We start from the raw sequence: 13,038 nt of genomic DNA, 5'->3' as shown, positions 1-13,038 counted from the left end.
CCAGGCGTATCAAGGCCGTTATTACGGCCAGAGGTAGTTGTTCTGGGTACTGATTTCTCAGGATCTATGAACCCAAATGGTGTGAAAAGGTAATCACATGTCAGTTCTAGTATATTGGTCCAATCAATACCCGTCTATCATCTGCATTTCTTCTTGGCATAGGAATTTTAATGGCCAATAGTGTACGATGAAAAATGATGAAACGTGATCAAGACTGTTGTTTTCATAAAATAAGGTACGTTTCCATTGTGCGCAGACGCCCCGACGTGCAAGCCGAACCAGAGCCGGGTCATCGGCGTGGCGAAGAACGAGCGCGCCAACATCTCGTGCGAGGTGGAGGCAAACCCGGCGGACGTGACGTTCCGCTGGACGTTCAACAACTCGGCGGAGAGCTTGGACGTGGCGCCGTCGCGCGTCGCCAGGGCGGGGCCCGTCAGCTACGTCGCCTACACGCCGGCCACGGAGCTCGACTACGGGACGCTGCTCTGCTGGGCCAGCAACCACATCGGCAGCCAGCGCGCGCCCTGCGTCTTCCACATCATCGCCGCCGGTAAGTCCCTGTGTGCCGGCAGCACGTGTCTCAGGCGCCGAGCCGAAACTACCTGCCTGTCTATCTGGTGCACACAAAGGGCTTACTCACGTCACGCACGCGTGACCAAACCATTCGTTAATCCCTGTAACAAGACCTTACGCTACTTAATGTCCGCCCAGGGAGAAGAGGGTGACAGTGAGAGCTAGAGATTGAGAGAGAGAGAGAGCGACACAGAGAGAGAGAGGAGAGAGAGAGAGAGAGAGAGAGAGAGAGAGAACTCCAAACTACAGTTTGTAACCTCCCCCTCTTTCATCGACCTTAATGACAGTGAAAAATTAAACCGCGTGTACCTAATGGAAATTTGGGAAAAGCAATCGTCACCGAAGTTAATCTATCGGTAAAGAGGGAGGAAGGGTTACATCTAAATGAAAGGAAAAATGCAAATGAAATTTGTGGAAATTAATTTTGAAAAAGAGTAAAGTTAATAAAGATAGTAAATGTGCGGTCGTTACGTTAACAGATATCTGGCGTTAATTAGATATTTGAGATTTGGGGTGAATTACGGTCGCCAGTCCTATGGACAACTACTAAAATAACAGAACAAGAAACGTTAATGTACATATAATTAGCACTAAAAGCGTGGCAACTGAAGGTTGACAAGCGTTGTGTGAAAACTGAATGTTTGTCAGAAGTAACATATTTCGGCTCACTCTGACTTAATTTAGCAAAAGAATTAATAAAACCGGAAAATTTAAAGTAAATTTAGTGACTGAAACTAATAGTGAATTTTGTTTCTGAAGCACTACGAAATTAAATAAAATAAGGTTTGTCTTGTGCTACTTCAACAATCATCTCAAAAGCAACTTTAATCTACACAATTTAGAATTAAGAGATTTAACTTTGAACTTGAATTAAATGATTTTGAACACTTAAAAATAGTAAAAATTAGTACGTACCAAGCTGAGGTGCAGTCACAGATAAGCTAAAATATGGTACAAAACTCGCACTCTTAATTTGTGCTTGTGTAATCTAAATATAGTTGTGTTTGGCTATTGTATCCAGCCATGAATATTTTATCTGAACTTTGAAATTAAAGCAGTGAAATGGAATGATATTACTTTAATGCTGGCGTTTGAATTTCAACGACACTCGGGTTGATTTCGGAAAAGGAACGGACACTGCTTGGTAATGTAATTGGGGCACTGAGTAACACCCAAGGTCCATGCCAAGTTGCTGTATTTTAGTGATGCAAATGGAACAGTTTGAAAAGCTGGCGTCTGCCATACAGTTCTAAGACTTTACGTGCTTTCAGTCTTCCATGTTCGTTGATTCAAGGTTTGAAGTCGTCGATCGAGGAGGTGGCGACAATCACTTACTGCCGGCCGTCGCCGTTGCAGAAGCTGGATGTTGGCGCGCCTTCTTCTCGACACGGTCACCAGCCGAAACGGGTTCATGATGTGTGCCATCTAATGTTTCCCGTCCGCAACACCGTGCCAGAAACTATCATGGCAAGTCGAGCGCAATTACATCCTGCCAAACCTGCCAAACCCCGAAAGCGCGGCAAATCGCGGGAGCGTCACACAACACACCTGCTCCACCGCCCTACTCCAGACAGACTCTGCTCTGCCCGTGCTCCACGCGGCAGAGTTAACACTACGAAAGATCCCAAACACTTTGGTTCTCCACACGACCTATCGATGTAATCGTTCGATAGCATAGTTTCCCTAGGCAAGACCCAGCGTAAAAATACAAATAATATTTTCAAAACAAACCAATTGTACATCGACATAAATTTATATATATATATATATATATATATATATATATATATATACTCCTGGAAATTGAAATAAGAACACCGTGAATTCATTGTCCCAGGAAGGGGAAACTTTATTGACACATTCCTGGGGTCAGATACATCACATGATCACACTGACAGAACCACAGGCACATAGACACAGACAACAGAGCATGCACAATGTCGGTACTAGTACAGTGTATATCCACCTTTCGCAGCAATGCAGGCTGCTATTCTCCCATGGAGACGATCGTAGAGATGCTGGATGTAGTCCTGTGGAACGGCTTGCCATGCCATTTCCACCTGGCGCCTCAGTTGGACCAGCGTTCGTGCTGGACGTGCAGACCGCGTGAGATGACGCTTCATCCAGTCCCAAACATGCTCAATGGGGGACAGATCCGGAGAGCTTGCTGGCCAGGGTAGTTGACTTACACCTTCTAGAGCACGTCGGGTGACACGGGATACATGCGGACGTGCATTGTCCTGTTGGAACAGCAAGTTCCCTTGCCGGTCTAGGAATGGTAGAACGATGGGTTCGATGACGGTTTGGATGTACCGTGCACTATTCAGTGTCCCCTCGATGATCACCAGTGGTGTACGGCCAGTGTAGGAGATCGCTCCCCACACCATGATGCCGGGTGTTGGCCCTGTGTGCCTCGGTCGTATGCAGTCCTGATTGTGGCGCTCACCTGCACGGCGCCAGACACGCATACGACCATCATTGGCACCATGGCAGAAGCGACTCTCATCGCTGAAGACGACACGTCTCCATTCGTCCCTCCATTCACGCCTGTCGCGACACCACTGGAGGCGGGCTGCACGATGTTGGGGCGTGAGTGGAAGACGGCCTAACGGTGTGCGGGACCGTAGCCCAGCTTCATGGAGACAGTTGCGAATGGTCCTCGCCGATACCCCAGGAGCAACAGTGTCCCTAATTTGCTGGGAAGTGGCGGTGCGGTCCCCTAAGGCACTTCGTAGGATCCTACGGTCTTGGCGTGCATCCGTGCGTCGCTGCGGTCCGGTCCCAGGTCGACGGGCACGTGCACCTTCCGCCGACCACTGGCGACAACATTGATGTACTGTGGAGACCTCACGCCCCACGTGTTGAGCAATTCGGCGGTACGTCCACCCGGCCTCCCGTATTCCCACTATACGCCCTCGCTCAAAGTCCGTCAACTGCACATACGGTTCACGTCCACGCTGTCGCGGCATGCTACCAGTGTTAAAGACTGCGATGGAGCTCCGTATGCCACGGCAAACTGGCTGACACTGACGGCGGCGGTGCACAAATGCTGCGCAGCTAGCGCCATTCGACGGCCAACACCGCGGTTCCTGGTGTGTCCGCTGTGCCGTGCGTGTGATCATTGCTTGTACAGCCCTCTCGCAGTGTCCGGAGCAAGTATATATATACAAATTGTAAAACAATGACAATATATAAAGACACAGAAGTGTCATATCTTCAGGTAACAAAATAAGGAAAAAATTTATAGTACAATAGATGGAAATAGGAGGATATGAATTTCCAGTGTTACAAATTTCAAAACCATTATGTGACGTGTCTTACGAGGGACCTTAGGAGTGTTAACTGATTTAATCATTGTACGTATTTGATTTGTGAACCGTATAATACCTTCACATAATTTCAATGATAGCAGGAACGCAGGAAGCAAAAAAATATCTTCTGTTGCCAACAAATAGAGAAGGATTTTGAATCAGACTAGGGTCTTGTAGAGAGAGGGTGTCGGCAAGGATCTGTTCTAGGTCCGTTGCTTTTCCTCAGATACAGAGACTTTGAATATCATAGGTACAAACTGAAAGGGCGAGTCGATGACAATAATACAAACAAATAACATAACATCGGTCCGGAAACTAATGGTTTCTCCTATACATCTTACGACCGAGTGCTTGAACACCTTGTTACTCAGTGTTTTACACAATAGTCCCGTCTCGTTCGTTCTCGTACATCTTATAATAGAGTTACTGACGACTCAAATTGCAGAGATGCACTTTTTGGACAGACACACTACAACAATTATTGCACATGGCCACCTTTATGTGAAGGCAAACTGCAGCACTTCCTCTCAACGATTCTCGCACGCATTCAAAAATCCCAGGCGTGTTCCGGATGTATCGACAACGTTCTTCAATGCGTTCCCGGAGTTCCGCAGGGCTAGGATAGACCAAAGTCTTTAAGAAATTCCATGCGTTTCGTTTTAGGGACATGGGAGGCGATGCTTTTGGCGGGCCACGAATCATACACTCGCTGTGGGAAGGCTATTTACCAGCACTTAGGTATGAGGAGTGGCGATAAAATTATAGGGGGCTGTTTATCACAATGTAATGTACACTGCACTCCACTGAATCGGAATAATAGTTGCCTTAGATATTAACAGTGTTGTAACATTGGCATGACTGTAGTTGTACATATGTCGTATAGGGGAAGCTGTTAGCTCCCGAAATTATTTTATCGGATTATTTACTTATTTAATTGTATTCTTCTCTCCCCTTTCGTTTGTACCTATAACAGTGAAACATCCTGAACTTCAGTGGACTGTCACTAAGCATGACAAATGATTTAAAACATTGTAACGCAAATGACCTGCAGAAGAACTAAAACTGGTGATTAGTCGGTGCATCTTTTCACTTGTATACGTTTTTAACCCTCAAAGTAGCTTGAAGCGGATCTGTTATATCCCTAACATAAAAAATTACAAAATTTTGTGTTGAAACAGTATTCTCAAATTATCATTTTTTGTGGTACAGAATATTTAAGAAAGTATTTAGAATGGCACTGTGACCTTTATTGCAATAGGTTATAAAATACAATATCAAATATTCATCTTTAGTTTTCCCTAGATTAAAGTACAAACATTCATAACAAATTTTACAGATAATTGCACTTTGTGTCTGCAAGAAAAAAAATCATTGCTGATTTCAGCATAGGTGATAAGTTATTCCGTCTAAGAAACGTGGGTATGTGAAGCGTCTCCTTCTTGGTGGTCTTACAGGTTCCTCAATATTCAGCTATTGGCGAGTAACAAAAGAACGTGCCATGCTTTGTAAGATGTTCCTTTGAGTCTCCTTCTTGGTGATCTTGCAGTTTCCATAATCTTCAGCTATTGGCGATTAAGCAAACAACGTGCCATGGTTTTAAAATTTTCCTTTGAGGGTATGGTTTGTTCATTCTCACTCAATATGAGGACGAAACATTTACTGCATCGTGGATTTTATTTTATTTTCAGATCTGCATTTGTAGCAGTTACTATGTCGCTGCGAAAATAAGTCAGAACGCTAATATTTGCCACATCCGTTTCTTTTATCCATTAGATAGTAGGTTTTTTTGATTGCCCGTTACAAGTTTGTGTGAGGGCCTTCTAGTCAACAGAATCAGCTCCTGGTTTAGTTTGACTGAAAATTAAAATGATTCCTGGATTTCTCTTACGTCGTTGATCTACTGCGGCAATGTTCTGCTGAGACTCCAGACATAAGATTTTTTCCTTCTACGGTATATAACCTACAGCTACCAATTTGTCTATGAAACCAAATGTAAAACGTCTGTGGACTTCCAAGCCTTCGATCTTCGTAGAATTTTATTTTAGTCTCCAAATATTTTGACTAGCAACGGCCTCTGAATGGAATAATTTGTTCATCAATATTAAGTTTTTCATGGTGTGGTTTCCTGGTATCATGTCCTAGTTCATGAACCACGGGCAACGTATGAGTGGCCAAGTAAGTGATCCTGATAGTCTGGATGCCATTTACTTTGGAATAAGGCCGGGCATCTCGGACATATTCCGAGTCGTGGCCACCTTTCTGCTCAGGCGGCATAGACTACCAAATCCACCGGTTAGTCCCTCAACCGTTAGGGGTAAAACTCAATGGGACCCGGGGCAAGTAAGGCTAGCAACCTGCTTCCCTGGTACAATAAATATGATGCTGGCAACAATCAGAGCAAAATGCCTCGGACCTTTGGAGGTGACGGAGTACCACCTCTAATTGACAAACCAGGGACTCCTAAGATACGACTCGGCAAAAGAAGTGTAACGAGATGGGGGGCTATTAATATCAATGGGGGCTACTCTGGGAAGAAGATAGAGCTGGCAGAGGCTGCAAGTAAGATGGGGTTGGACGTTTTAGCTGTTAGTGACATTCGGGTAAGGGGTGAGAAAGAAGAGGATGTGGGAGAATTCAAGGTCTACCTGTCAGGAGTCAAAGCAGGAATAGCACAATGGGGTGTAACGCTTTTCATCAGGGAAGAAATGGAACCCAGCGTAGTTGCAATAAGGTATGTAAACGAACGACTGATGTGGACAGATTTGACAGTGTCTAGCAAGAAAATTAGGATTGTATCAGTATATTCGCATTGAGAAGGGACAGATCAAGATATGATGGATAGTTTTTATGACACACTCATTGATGTAGTTGTTAGAGTAAAGCACAAAGGACAGGGACAGTGTTCTGCCCATGGATGATTTTAATGCCAGGATTGGAAATCGAACAGAAGGGTATGAAAAGGTTATGGGTAAATTTGGAGAGGATATGGAGGCCAACAGGAACGGGAAACAACTCCTGGATTTCTGTGCCAGTATGGGCTTAGTAATCACAAACTCCTTCTTTAAACAGAAGAACATTCACCGGTATACTTGGGAAGTCAGGGGAACCGGATCTGTCATTGATTACATAATAACAGATCAGGAATTCAGGAAGGCTGTGAGGGACACACGGGTATTCAGAGGATTCTTTGATGACACTGATCACTATTTAATCTGCAGTGAAATTGGTATTGTGAGGCCGAAAGTGCAGGAGGTCAGGTCCATGTGTAGGAGGATAAAAGTGGAGAAACTTCAGGATAAGAAAATCAGACACAAGTACATAACAGTGATGTCAGAATGGTACCAGTTAGTTGAATGTAGTCAATTGCAGTCACTGGAAAAGGAATGGACAAGGTACAGGGACACAGTACTAGAAGTGGCCAAAGAATGTCTTGGAACAGTAGTGTGTAAAGGTAGAATGAAGCAAACAGCTTGGTGGAATGACACAGTCAAGGCAGCGTGTAAAAGGAAAAAAGAAGCCATACCAAAAATGGCTACTCAGGTAGACAGAGAAAGTTAAGTTGAAGAAAGAAACAAAGCCAAACAGATAATTACAGCATCCAAGAAGAAATCTTGGGGAGACTTTGGAAACAGGTTGGAGACCTTGGGTCAAGCTGCTGGAAAACCATTCTGGAGTGTAATTAGCAGTCTTCGAAAGGGAGGTAAGAAGGAAGTGACAAGTATTTTGGACAGGTCAGGAAAACTGCTGGTGAATCCTGTTGATGCCTTGGGCAGATGGAGGGAATATTTTGAAGAGTTGCTCAATGTAGGTGAAAATACGATCAGTAATGTTTCAGATTTCGATGTACAATGGGCAGGAATGATGATGGAAATAGGATCACATTTGAGGAAGTGGAGAAAATGGTCAATAGATTGCAGTGCAATAAAGCGGCTGGGGTGGATGAAATTAAGTCGGAACTCATCAAATACAGTGGAATGTCAGGTCTTAAATGGCTACACAGGATAATTGAAATGGCGTGGGAGTCGGGACAGGTTCCATCGGACTGGACGAAAGCAGTAATCACACCAATCTTTAAACATGGAAACAGATAAGATTGTAACAATTACAGAGGTATCTCTTTGATCAGCGTTGTGGGTAAAATCTTCTCAGGTATTGTTGAAAGGAAAGTGCGAGTATTTGTTGAGGACAAATTGAATGAAAATCAGTGTGGATTTAGACCTCTTAGAGGTTGTCAGGACCAGACCTTTAGCTTACGGCAAATAATGGAGAAGTGTTACGAGTGGAATAGGGAATTGTATCTATGTTTTATAGATCTAGAAAAGGCATATGACCGGGTTCCTAGGAGGAAGTTTTTGTCTGTTCTACGTGATTATGGAATAGGAGGCAAACTTTTGCAAGCAATTAAAGGTCTTTACATAGATAGTCTGGCAGCAGTTAGAGTTGACGGTAAATTGAGTCCATGGTACAGAGTAGTTTCAGGGGTAAGACAAGGCTGCAACCTGTCTCCACTGTTGTTTATATTATTTATGGATCATATGTTGAAAACAATAGACTGGCTGGGTGAGATTAAGATAGGTTAACACAAAATAAGCAGTCTCGCATATGCGGATGACTTAGTTGTGATGGCAGATTCTATTGAAAGTTTGCAAAGTAATATTTCAGAGCTACATCAGAGGTGTAAGGACTATGGTATGAAGATTAGCATCTCCAAAACAAAAGTAATGTCAGTGGGAAAGACATATAAACGGATTGAGTGCCAAATAGGAGAAACAAAGTTAGAACAGGTGGACGGTTTCAAGTACTTAGGATGCATATTCTCACACGTTGGCAACATAGTGAAAGAACTGGAAGCGAGGGGTAGCAAAGCTAATGCAGTCAGCGCTCAGCTACGATCTACTCTCTTCTGCAAGAAGGAAGTCAGTACCAAGACTAAGTTATCTATGCACCGTTCGATCTTTCGACCAACTTTGTTGTATGGGAGCGAAAGCTGGGTGGATTCAGGTTACCTTATCAATAAGGTTGAGGCTACGGATATGAAAGTAGCTAGGATGATTACAGGTACTAGTAGATGGGAATAATGGCAGGAGGGTGTCCACAATGAGGAAATCAAAGAAAAACTGGGAATGATCTCTATAGACGTAGCAGTCAGGGCGAACAGGCTTAGATGGTGGGGTCATGTTACACGCATGGGAGAAGCAAGGTTACCCAAGAGACTCATGGGATAGGAGGAGTCGGGGTAGACCAAGGAGAAGGTACCTGGATTCGGTTAAGAACGATTTTGAAGTAATAGGCTTAGCATCAGAAGAGGCACCAATGTTAGCACTGAATAGGGGATCGTGGAGGAATTTTATAAGGGGGACTATGCTCCAGACTGAACGCTGAAATGCATAATCAGTCTTAAATGATGATGATGATGATGATGATGATGATGATCAATATTAAACTTACGTGGCTATACATCTATTGGCGGGAGCTTCCCACTACATTTCACAAATGTAGTCAAATGAAGCTGTACTATCACGCTTGCCTCTAGCCTCTTTGGTCCTTCTATAATAGAATCTCAAGGCTTCACGTACGTTTTAAAACCTGTTGACCAGAAATGTGACCAAAGAAGTAGGATTGCGAAGCTTTTGTGACACGAAGGAACATATGATTTTTGATGCTGATGGTTGAATGTGATATTTATTTGGATTTGACAAACACCACTTCTTGTTTCGTGTTGGTGATAGGCCACCAAGATTTCGTCCCCTGCAACAGTTAATCCTAAAATCCATTACTATTGCACTGGAAAAGATGCTGAAGTCCCTCATAGACTTCGACACGATGATCTCTCAATTCTACAGTCAACTGACGTGGAACCCATCTTGCGGATTCTTTTTTGAATCACAGTTCTTCATGGAGAATATTTTGTGCTGAGCCACCAAAAATTCCGAAAATAATGGTTATTTCGTTCACAGTAACATGCCACTTTACCTTCATACGCTCTTCCAGTGCGTCATTGTTTTCGTTCGTCCCTACGTGGTGTGACCTGTCTGGACGAGATAGGTTTTCCACAGATATCACGACTAATTTCAGACTTGTTCCCCACTCGTACCATTTCTACAAGAATATGCCCGAATCACAATACAGGTAATGTGCTTACATTCTGCCATCCATATCCATAGATTTAATAGCTTCATTATTAAGAACAGAGAAAAGACAACGGATCACATGTCCCTGCTCCAACGCGGTGTAAGTCGACAGTAGGGCACCTATCTTCGAACTGTGCTGGAACAGCAGGCTGCCAAATGTTGGTAATTTGTGCAAACGCAAACACAAAGCTACTTAATAGAGAGTACAACTTTTATGAGTTTTATTACACTTTTAACATTACCATTAGACAACCACGTGGATTTACAATCTGCGGACGTGTTTTGTTATCAGTTGTGCATTTCATCAGCGTCTCATGGAAATTTGTGCCGGATCGGGGCTCATGAACTCGGATTTGCCACTTACCGCGAACGGTCGCCTTAACCGCTTCCGCTATCAGTGCGCCCCTCCCAGACCGACCGAAACATCCATACGTCGATTGTTCTTATCCTGTATGCTCGCAGTTTGTGATACCTGCACAGGGAGAGGCAATTTATTTTGTACTTATCGTGATACCGAAAACACATTGTCAAAATCATTACCATTAGAATCATCCTCATAATTTTAGCACTGTTTCTTTTCTTTTTTTCTTCTTTCGCTTGTGCCTTTTTCCTGAAATGACGCAGGGTCGGCATGGTTAAGCGGATTTGGCAAGGTTAATTGAAAGGGTGGCCAGATGCCCTTCCTGCCACCACCCGGTACCCCCCCTGGGACAGAATTAGTGTACCCCAACAGTCTGCGTCGAGTGTAATCCATGGAATAGTGCGAATGCGTTCAGATGTCTGCGAGCCGTGTAACTGAGGCGGAACGTGGGATCAGCACGGTGTTCACCTAGTGGGATGTGAAAAACTGCCTAAAAACCGCATCCAGGCTGGCCGGCATACTGACCTCTATCGTTAAGCTGCCGGGCGGATTCGATCTGGGGCCGGCGCGCCTACCCGAGTCCAGGAAGCAGCGCATTAGCGCTCTCGGCTGACCTGGCAGGTCAATTTTAACACTGTTTATGGATAATATAATAAACTTTTCGTCTCGACATTTGAGTCTCATCTTTATCTGAGATAAGGATGGAAATCAGATTAATAATGTTGCTCACGCAGTATTTGTTCGCTTTATCGGGCAACAACAAAGCTACTGACTGTGGATGGTATCGTCAGAATGGAAATAATGAAGTCACTATAAAAAAGTCATTAATTTTGGCACTTACCTTGAATGGATTCCCACGTAGGTTTCGTCGAAGTTGTTATGGCTCATTTTGTTGATTCTAGAGTGATTCCACGTTGACTGCTAGAAGGTCCAGATCTGTATTTAGCGATATTTGAAGACCTAACAAATGCGTCTTTCAGGAAATTCTTAATGGTCAAACAATCCCAGATCAGAACAATGGTATGGCAGAAATAATTTTTAACTTGGTGTTCACGATCCACATTTTTATTAAACTTCTTGTAAATTCACATATACTTCTTCTTAATTGTCACATCATCAAGAAAACAGTTTTGTATCAATCTTCATATATTTAAATTCTACTTTAACCAAACAACAAAACTTGACTGTTCTTCTACAAAGCGAAATAACAACTCAACTTCTGCAAAGTGAAACAAAGACTCCTCTGTGCGCATTCGCACCAAAACGGTTACAATGAGTCAGATTATGACAGTCTCACAGAAATGAATACACACAAGAACCATATCACTATAATATATCGATACATCTGAGTACCTATACATTAATGAAACCAAATGTGAATATTGTCACAAAAATATCTCTGTTACTTCGCATAAAAGTAGTACTATGTTACTGGTATCGAGAACTGGGGTTGGAGTGCCGTAATGATCACGTAAATAGAGAACCATTACAAAGGGGAAAATAATATTTGTTATATTGCTGCGGTTGTGTAATGGTTACCATTCCTCCCTAGCAAGCGAGGAGACCTGGATTCAATTGCCAGCCATGTTACGAATATTGATTCCTTTCTTCAGCTTCCATCATTAAAGTTTATGGAGAAAATGAAAGGTTGCCAGGTCCAAACGATCGCCATTGCGCGTTCAGTGATCGATAAACTTGCCGGTGTGGTGCGCAGGCCGGCCGGACCAGGTGCACAACTGCTCGGTGCTGAACGTGTCCACGGACTCGCTGGCGGTGCGCTGCTCGGAGGGCTTCAACGGCGGCCTGCCGCAGTCCTTCCTGCTGGAGGTGCGCGAGGCCGAGTCGCAGGCGCTGCGCGCCAACCTGTCGGCGCCCGTCGCCGCCTTCGCCGTGTCCAGCCTGAGCCCGGGCGAGCGCTACCACGCCTGCGTCTACTCGTACAACCTGAAGGGCCGCAGCGAGCCCGTCGTCCTCACCGCCGCCACCATCCGCCTGCCCGAGCGGCAGCTCACCGCCAGCGTGCAAGGTGATCCACTCTCTGACGTCATACGGCAGACCAAACAACTGTCTCGTAAAGTATTCAGTACCTTCCGCTGCATTGGTTCTTCAGTAGAGTGTTTAACTAAGGCCACAGTACACCTGAGACCATTCTTGGCACTTTCACCTTAAAATGTGCAGCGCAAATACTTGAAGATTGTAGGACAGTTGGTCTTATCACTCATGGTACAAAGCCTGTAATAAGGGTCATACTAACAAGGGAGCCTACCCATCGACCGCCCCCCCCCCCTCAGATTTACTGGTAAGATGGCCAAGGGGATAATCCGTCAAAAACTGAACACAGATCAAGCAAGAAGAAGGCGTACTGAACTATGAAAAAATGTAGAGTGGAAGCAGTGAATGGTCCAAGATTAAAAGGTACAATATTGAGATCAGTGTAGTAGTTATGGTTCAAATGGTTCAAATGGCTCTGAGCACTATGGGACTCAACTGCTGAGGTCATCAGTTCCCTAGAACGTAGAACTAGTTAAACCTAACAAACCTAAGGACATCACACACATCCATGCCCGAGGCAGGATTCGAACCTGCGACCGTAGCGGTCTCGCGGTTCCAGACTGCAGCGCCCGAACCGCGCGGCCACTTCGGACGGCTAGTAGTTATGGTG

At 44.4% G+C, this 13,038-nt stretch overlaps 1 protein-coding gene across 1 annotated transcript in view; it reads left to right on the top strand.

Annotated features, from left to right (window-relative positions):
• LOC124795640 (hemicentin-2-like) overlaps positions 1-13,038 on the top strand; it is a 729,491-nt gene that overhangs the window by 590,269 nt on the left and 126,184 nt on the right. The window contains exons 10-11 of the mRNA XM_047259713.1: positions 257-550; positions 12,091-12,402. Coding sequence (XP_047115669.1) covers positions 257-550; positions 12,091-12,402 — 606 coding nt within the window. The remainder of the gene's footprint in view (positions 1-256; positions 551-12,090; positions 12,403-13,038) is intronic.

Source organism: Schistocerca piceifrons, chromosome 4 (genome assembly GCF_021461385.2).
Source record: "Schistocerca piceifrons isolate TAMUIC-IGC-003096 chromosome 4, iqSchPice1.1, whole genome shotgun sequence".
Taxonomy (NCBI): domain Eukaryota; kingdom Metazoa; phylum Arthropoda; class Insecta; order Orthoptera; family Acrididae; genus Schistocerca; species Schistocerca piceifrons.
The sequence above is the reverse complement of the archived record's forward strand: the minus strand, read 5'-3'. Positions and strand labels throughout refer to the sequence as shown.